This window comes from Lipotes vexillifer, unplaced genomic scaffold, assembly GCF_000442215.2.
Source record: "Lipotes vexillifer unplaced genomic scaffold, Lipotes_vexillifer_v1.1 scaffold217, whole genome shotgun sequence".
Classification (NCBI taxonomy): domain Eukaryota; kingdom Metazoa; phylum Chordata; class Mammalia; order Artiodactyla; family Lipotidae; genus Lipotes; species Lipotes vexillifer.
In genome coordinates this window covers 2,902,722-2,911,837 of record NW_006788200.1, presented here as the reverse complement: position 1 = coordinate 2,911,837, position 9,116 = coordinate 2,902,722, and the positions used below count along the sequence as shown (strand labels likewise).

Here is a 9,116-nt window from a genome sequence, read left to right as displayed (position 1 = left end):
GGAAAGAGTCAGGACTCCTGGCCAACAGCCTGACTGAGCTCTCAGTCAAGAGCCACTACCAACTTGTCAGCTGCCTAAGTAAGGCAAGTTGGAAATGGATCCCCAACCCCAACTGAGCCATCCGAGTAGAAAGAGCATGAAAGAGAGACTAGTTATGTGCTAAGAACTACACAAATTGCAGATTCATTAAAAAAAGAAAAAAAAAGACTGTTGTCACTAAATTTGGGGGTGGTTTGTCACAAAGCCATATTGCCAGAACACTTGGTTAGTGAGTTTAATTCAAACTGTCTCTGTTCCATATGTTTAGTGTTCTAAGTCCCACATATATATAACAATGGTGATATTACACAGAAATTAATTAAAGCTCTAAATCATAATAAAACCTCTAGGTAGCATGGTACAATGGAAAGAATAGAACATAAATCAAAAATTTTAAGTTCATAGAAACCAAGCCTATCGATCTGCGCCTGCGTGACCAGCTGAGTTGGCCTCTGGAGACTGCAGATAAGACGACCTTGCCTAGACAACCGAGTGAGAGGTACCTCGGTGATTAGTGATTTCCTGCTGCCTCCTCACACAGTACCTGGAATTCTCATGGCAGCAGTGATTGGTGAGGGACTTGACCAAGGGAGCCCCCTTATCTCCCTCCAGTAGCGGTTAAGCTCTTGGAGTGTGGACCCACCCAGGGTGGGTTCCAGTTCTGGCTCCACCATTTTCTGTGTCACCCTGGCAAAGTTTCTTAACCTCACTATGCCTTGGTTCCATCTTAAGATAAAAATATCTTAAAAGACAATAATGGTACGTACAGCATAGGGTTGCTTTGGGGATTAAATGAGTTATACTAAAGCACTGAGGCATTTCCTGGCACGTGGAAAGCGCTCTAAGGCAATTGCAGTTCTTTGATGTCTCAGTCTGCTTTTAGTTTGCGGATTCGGGAAAGTCATCAGAGACCATGCCCCTCCTCTGTTTCAGAAACTCCAAAGGCTCCCTTTGATTACAGCAGGGGCTCCGAAGTGATGGTGGAGGGGGAGGGGCTGGGGGGGGAGGTAACTTAGGCAGTGTGTGATTATGATACGTGATATACGTTGCGGGAGTGGGAAGAAAATACTAGAATATTTCTAATTTTTGTGTTTTTTAATTTCTTGTTTGTGTGTTAATGTTTATAAAGAGCATAATATTACATTAGTTGTACATATAAATAACTTGTAAATAAATACTGGGGGTTTGGGCTGAAAAAAAAAAATTTAAGTTCAATTCCTCCTTAGCTGATTAATGGTTATGCAATTTGATCAAACCAATATGTTGTTGTCTTATTTTCTTTATCGCTAAGATGAAATAAAATAATGCTTACCCCCCCACACAAAACTGTTGTGAATGAAAAATGACATGGATGACATAAAATTTACTGCTAAATTAGAGACAAAGGAAATACACAGCACGGTGCTTGGCTAAGTTAAGTACTTAACAGAGACTTCATTAAACGTTACCTCCATGAAGAGACATGCAAGGGTAAGAAGCTCTCATTAAATCTTTCAGAAGACCATCAGCATGTTCCTGCTTATCCACAAATATAATGACAGATCCTGTTTCTTGATAATGGCCTAGAAGTTCAAGTAGCTTCAAGAATTTCTTTTCTTCTTCAATCACAATCTGAAAACAACACATTGTACCAAGTTAATGGAGTAAAAATCCAAATACATTTCATGAACAAAAATATTCATTTTATTTGTGGCAAATAAACAAACATCTTCCTATAACTTTAGGAAGGGGTAAGAAAATGTTGATTTTAATTGATAAACCACTAAGACCAAAAAAATAACTGTAACTTTCAGAGACTAAGAGGCTTACAAATGTGGACAGATGATCTGTTCTCTCTCTCTTTTATTTTTTTATTTTTGCGGTACGCGGGCCTCTCACTGTTGTGGCCTCTCCCGTTGCGGAGCACAGGCTCCAGACACGCAGGCTCAGCAGCCATGGCTCACGGGGCGCAGCCACTCCGCCGCATGTGGGATCTTCCCGGACCAGGGCATGAGCCCGCGTCCCCTGCATCGGCAGGTGGACTCTCAACCACTGTGACACCAGGTAAGCCCCTCTCTCTGACTCTTAACTTCACATCCTATTAACCAAAGAATAACATAGGTATGTGACATTTTATCACCCGCCTACCACTTCTGGTGAAAAAACCTAAAAGAGCATTTAAACAGAAAGTTCCATGGAAGAGCAAATTCAACTATATTTGCTAGGGCTTTCCTGGTGGCACAGTGGTTAAGCATCTGCCTGCCAATGCAGCAGACACGGGTTCGAGCCCTGGTCCAGAAAGATCCCACATGCTGTGGAGCAACTAAGCCCGTGTACCACAACTACTGAGCCTGCGCTCTAGAGCACGTGAGCCACAACTACTGAAGCCCGCGCGCCTAGAGCCCATGCTCCATGAGAGAAACCACCACAATGAGAAGCCCACGCACCATAACAAAGAGTAGCCCCCACTCACCACAACTAGAGAAAGCCTGCACGCAGCAATGAAGACCCAATGCAGAAATAAATGAACAAAATTTAAAAAATATATATATATATATATATATTTGGTAAAATGTTAAAGGCTGCAGTTGATATGTACTATTTAATTTTAGAAATTATCTGCCTACATCACAACGATCCCGAAAAGAAGACACAATGCCTAAACATACAGGGAACTGGGGGTTTCCTAAGGACTGTACGCACCACTTGTTGCTCCACATCTGAGCAAACCACACTTCTGCCTCCAACCTGCACTTCAATGGGTTTACTCAGGATTCTGCGAGCCAAGGCCTCCATAGCTCTGGGGAAAGTAGCTGAAAACATAACTGTCTGTCGGTCAGGACGAACATTATCCACAATGCGCATGACCTGAGAAAACATTACAAACAAGCATGGTGAGTGTAGTCTCCAAGAATTGTAGGACGGTAAAACCAAGTAGAAGGAACTTTTGAGAACATCTTTCAGTGACTTTTAAATGTGTTACCTCAGAATATTATAATTGATTTTACCCTAAAATTTGCTCCTCTCATAGTTTCCCCCTCTCAAGAAATGGAAACTCTAGTCATTTTGGTTTATGCCAAAAATCTAGTAGCCATCCGTAACTACTCTCTCTCTTACTCATCACACACACAATCCATCAACAAATTCAGTAGTCTTGATCTTCAAACTAAACCCACAATGCAACTATTCCTCATTGCTATTTCTGTTTTCCTCCATTTATTGAACACATTTTTACTGAGCAATCATTATGTGCCAGGAATTGTTCTACGTGCTCGGAATATGCAATAAAAATAGAGAAAAATTTGTCTTAATAGAGCTTATATTCTAATGAGGATGGATAAACAAATATATTATGTTACAAATGGTGATAAGAGCTACAGGAAAAAAAAAGAACAATGATGGTGGACATACTGTTGAGGGAGTGGGATACAGGTACCAATTAACTACCTCAGTGTCTAAAGAGCCCTGGAAGAATCAGGGAGTTCTAGGATTCTTATGGCATAAACAAGAAAAAGAAGACATAATGAATAAAATTATTACTGATGGTTTCAAGAGAGACAGGGGTGAGTGGTTGGAAACTGGAAAGGGTAAAGGTCTTGCCAGGAATACACAGGACCACAATTTTACTCCAATCAAAGATGATGTGATATCTGTGAAAGGGGCTGCCCTACCCAAGGCATGTGGAAATCCTGGGCTCCTGGTCCAAACCTCAAACATCTCTCATCTGGATTATTTCAATTGTCTCCTACCAGGTTTTCCTGCCTTTACTCCTGTCCAGTCTGAAATCTATTCTCCACCCAGCAGCCAAAATGACGGCTTTAAAACTTATGTCAGTATTTTCAGTTAAAAATGTTTCAGTGTTGACCACACACACTTACTTCTCTTCCCTTGAAAAATGCTGTAAAATGTAACAATACAGGGATTGTTTTAAAAAATTACACAAACCAACAAAGACCAAGAAAATAAGACAGGACACGATAGCAACAACATTTTGGTTAAGTGGTACCTGACTTAGCAGACCCAAGAAAACTAAATCCTAAAATAGGAATGAACTACACTTTCAAGAAGTGCTTCTCTTACACCCTATCCTGTTTCTCTTCTTCAGGATTGCTCTTTACCACTTGATCTTTACATAAATTTCAGAGTTAAGTTCTCTTTAATGTTTTCCAGTAAAGTTTCACAGTTTTCTCCAGATACATATATTACACATCTTTGTCAAGTTTATTTTTTCAAGCTTTTGTAACTTATATGATTTCTAAAGTACATTTTCTTACTGGGAAAAGAACTGCAAATTACTTTTCTTTACTGACTTTGTGTCCAGAAATTCTACTATTCTCTTTATCAATTCTAATAATTTATCTGTAGATTATTTTGAGTCTTCTACAAAGACAGTATATCACCTGCAAATAACACTTGTTTCTTCCTTTCTAAATATTATAGCTTTTTCTTGCTTACTGTGCTAGGACCTCCAGCAAAGTGTTGTTCACTACTTAATTTTCTTTCTTATGTTAAAAGCTTCAAAGTTGCACAATTAGGTATAAGGTTTGCTACAGGCTTACTCTGGTAGCTCCCTACTAGTCCCAGTGTGCTGAATTTTTAAACCATCAGTGAAATTTTATCAAATGCTTTTCTGCATTATTTGAGATAATAGTATGGTTTTCCCCTCTATTCTGGTAACAAGGTGGATTACATTACTTGATTTTTCTAATGTTAAACCAGCCTTACATCCAAAGGATACTAACTTCGATATGATTAATAATCTATTTTAAACATTGCTATATTTGGTTCCTTAATATATTTTTTAGGGGTTTTGCATCATTGTACATAAAACTGTAACATAACATTTGATTTCTGTATCAATATTATATTGGCCTATAAAATGGAATAGCTACTATGGAAAAGTTTGACAGTTTCTTAGAAAATTAAACATAAATTACCACACAGGGATGGGGAAGATGGCGGAAGAGTAAGACACGGAGATCACCTTCCTCCCCACAGATACATCAGAAATACATCTACACGTGGAACAACTCCTACAGAACACCTACTGAACGCTGGCAGAAGACCTCAGACCTCCCAAAAGGCAAGAAACTCCCCACGTACCTGGGTAGGGCAAAAGAAAAAAGAATAAACAGAGACAAAAGAATAGGGACAGGACCTGCACCAGTGGGAGGGAGCTGTGAAGGAGGAAAGGTTTCCACACGCTAGGAAGCCCCTTCGCAGGCGGAGACTGCGGGTGGCGGAGCGGGGAGCTTCGGAGCCGCGGAGGACAGCACAGCAACAGGGTTGCGGAGGGCAAAGCGAAGAGATTCCCGCACAGAGAGGATCGCTGCCGACCGGCACTCACTAGCCTGAGAGGCTTGTCTGCTCACCCGCCAGGGCAGGCGAGGCTGGGAGCTGAGGCTCGGGCTTCAGTCGGAGCGTAGGGAGAGGACTGAAGGGAGAGGACTGGCGGCGTGAACACAGCCTGAAGGGGCTAGTGCACCACGGCTAGCCGGGAGGGAGTCTGGGGAAAAGTCTGGACCTGCCGAAGAGCCAAGAGACTTTTCTTCCCTCTTTGTTTCCTGGTGCGCGAGTAGAGGGGATTAAGAGCGCCGCTGAAAGGAGCTCCAGAGATGGGCGCAAGCACCGGCTAACAGCGCGGACCCCAGAGACGGGCATGAGACGCTAAGACTGCTGCTGCCGCCACCAAGAAGCCTGTGTGCGAGCACAGGTCACTGTCCATACCTCCCTTCCAAGGACCCTGTGCAGCCCGCCACTGCCAGGGTCCCGGGAACCAGGGACAACTTCCCCGGGAGAACGCACGGCACGCCTCAGGCTGGTGTAATGTCCTGCTGGCCTCTGCTGCTGCAGGCTCGCCCTGCACTCCGTACCCCTCCCTCCCCACGGCTTGAGTGAGCCAGAGCCCCCGAATCAGCGGCTCCTTTAAGCCTGTCCTGTCTGAGCGAAGAAAAGACGCACTCCGGGGCCAACACGCAGAGGCGGGGCCAAATTCAAAGCTGAGCCCCCCGGGAGCTGTGTGAACAAAGAAGAGAAAGGGAATGTCTCCCAGCAGCCTCATGAGAAGTGGATTAAATCTCCACAATCAACCTGATATACCCTACATCTGTGGAATACCTGAATAGACAACAAATCATCCCAAAATCAGGTGGACTTTGAGAGCAAGATTTATTACTTTTTCCCCTTTTCCTCTTTTTGTGAGTGTGTATGTGTATGCTTCTGTGTGAAATTTTTTTCTGTATAGCTTTGCTTTCACCATTTGTCCAAGGGTTCTATCCATAAGTTTTGGGGGTTTTTTTTTACTTAAAAAAATTTTTTTTCTTAATAATTATTTTTTATTTTAATAACTATTTTATCTTTATTTTATTTTCTCTTATCCCGCTTCCTTCCTTCCTTCCTTCCTTCCTAACTTCTTACCTACCTACTTTCTCTCCCTTTTATTCTAAGCCATGTGGATGAAAGGCTCTTGGTGCTGCAGCCAGGAGTCAGTGCTGTACCTCTGAGGTGGGAGAGCCAACTACAGGACACTGGTCCACAAGAGACCTCCCAGCTCCGTGTAATATATAATGGCGAAAATCTCCCAGGGATCTCCATCTCAACACAAACACCCAGCTTCACTCAACGACCAGCAAGCTACAGTGCTGGACATCCTATGCCAAACAACTAGCAAGACAGGAACACAACCCCACCCATTAGCAGAGAGGCTGCCCAAAATCACAGTAAGTCGACAGACACCCCAAAACACACCACCAGACATGGACCTGCCCAACAGAAAGGCAAGATCCAGCCTCATCCACCAGAACACAGGCAGTAGTCCCCTCCACCAGGAAGCCTACACAACCCACTGAACCATCTTTAGCCACTGGGGACAGACACCAAAAACAACAGGAACTACGAACCTGCAGCCTGCAAAAAGGAGACCCCAAACACAGTAAGATAAACAAAATGAGAAGACAGAAAAACACACAGCAGATGAAGGAGCAAGATAAAAACCCACCAGACCTAACAAATGAAGAGGAAATAGGCAGTCTACCTGAAAAAGAATTCAGAATAATGATAGTAAAGATGATCCAAAATCTTGGAAACAGAATAGACAAAATGCAAGAAACATTTAAAAAGGACCTAGAAGAACTAAAGATGAAACAAGCAACAATGAACAACACAATAAATGAAATTAAAAATACTCTAGATGGGATCAATAGCAGAATAACTGAGGCAGAAGAACGGATAAGTGACCTGGAAGATAAAATAGTGGAAATAACTACTGCAGAGCAGAATAAAGAAAAAAGAATGAAAAGAACTGAGGACAGTCTCAGAGACCTCTGGGACAACATTAAACGCACCAACATTCGAATTATAGGGGTTCCAGAAGAAGAAGAGAAAAAGAAAGGGACTGAGAAAATATTTGAAGAGATTATAGTTGAAAACTTCCCTAATATGGGAAAGGAAATAGTTAATCAAGTCCAGGAAGCACAGAGAGTCCCATACAGGATAAATTCAAGGAGAAATACGCCAAGACACATATTAATCAAACTGTCAAAAACTAAATACAAAGAAAGCATATTAAAAGCAGCAAGGGAAAAACAACAAATAACACACAAGGGAATCCCCATAAGGTTAACAGCTGATCTCTCAGCAGAAACTCTACAAGCCAGAAGGGAGTGGCAGGACATACTGAAAGTGATGAAGGAGAAAAACCTGCAACCAAGATTACTCTACCCAGCAAGGATCTCATTCAGATTTGATGGAGAAATTAAAACCTTTACAGACAAGCAAAAGCTGAGAGAGTTCAGCACCACCAAACCAGCTTTACAACAAATGCTAAAGGAACTTCTCTAGACAAAAACACAAGAGAAGGAAAAGTCCTATAATAACGAACCCAAAACAATTTAGAAAATGGGAATAGGAACATACATATCGATAATTACCTTAAATGTAAATGGACTAAATGCTCCCACCAAAAGACACAGATTGGCTGAATGGATACAAAAACAAGACCCATATATATGCTGTCTACAAGAGACCCACTTCAGACCTAGAGACACATACAGACTGAAAGTAAGGGGATGGAAAAAGATATTCCATGCAAATGGAAACCAAAAGAAAGCTGGAGTAGCAATTCTCATATCAGACAAAATAGACTTTAAAATAAGGACTATCAGAAGAGACAAAGAAGGACACTACATAATGATTAAGGGATCGATCCAAGAAGAAGATATAACAATTGTAAATATTTATGCACCCAACATAGGAGCACCTCAATACATAAGGCAAAAACTAGCAGCCATAAAAGGGGAAATCGACAGTAACACATTCATAGTAGGGGACTTCAACACCCCACTTTCACCAATGGACAGATCATCCAAAATGAAAATAAATAAGGAAACACAAGCTTTAAATGATACATTAAACAGGATGGACTTAATTGATATTTATAGGACACTCCATCCAAAAACAACAGAATACACATTTTTCTCAAGTGCTCATGGAACATTCTCCAGGATAGATCATATCTTGGGTCACAAATCAAGCCTTGGTAAATTTAAGAAAATTGAAATTGTATCAAGTATCTTTTCCGACCACAACGCCATGAGACTAGATATCAATTATAGGAAAAGAGCTGTAAAAAATACAAACACATGGAGGCTAAACAATACACTACTTAATAACGAAGTGATCACTGAAGAAATCAAAGAGGAAATCAAAAAATACCTAGAAACAAATGACAATGGACACACGACAACTCAAAATCTATGGGATGCAGCAAAAGCAGTTCTAAGAGGGAAGTTTATAGCCATATAAGCCCACCTTAAGAAGCAGGAAACATCTCGAATAAACAACCTAACCTTGCACCTCAAGCAATTAGAGAAAGAAGAACAAAAAAACCCCAGAGTTAGCAGAAGGAAAGAAATCATAAAAATCAGATCAGAAATAAATGAAAAAGAAATGAAGGAAACAATAGCAAAGATCAATAAAACTAAAAGCTGGTTCTTTGAGAAGATAAACAAAATAGATAAACCATTAGCCAGACTCATCAAGAAAAAAAGGGAGAAGACTCAAATCAATAGAATCAGAAATGAAAAAGGAGAAGTAACAAC

The 9,116-nt window shown here is 41.2% G+C and overlaps 1 protein-coding gene across 1 annotated transcript in view; it reads right to left on the bottom strand.

Annotated features, from left to right (window-relative positions):
• Positions 1-9,116, bottom strand: part of DDX46 (DEAD-box helicase 46) — a 61,390-nt gene that overhangs the window by 24,463 nt on the left and 27,811 nt on the right. The window contains exons 14-15 of the mRNA XM_007461368.1: positions 2,722-2,886; positions 1,488-1,650 (exon numbers count right to left, since the gene is read on the bottom strand). Coding sequence (XP_007461430.1) covers positions 1,488-1,650; positions 2,722-2,886 — 328 coding nt within the window. The remainder of the gene's footprint in view (positions 1-1,487; positions 1,651-2,721; positions 2,887-9,116) is intronic.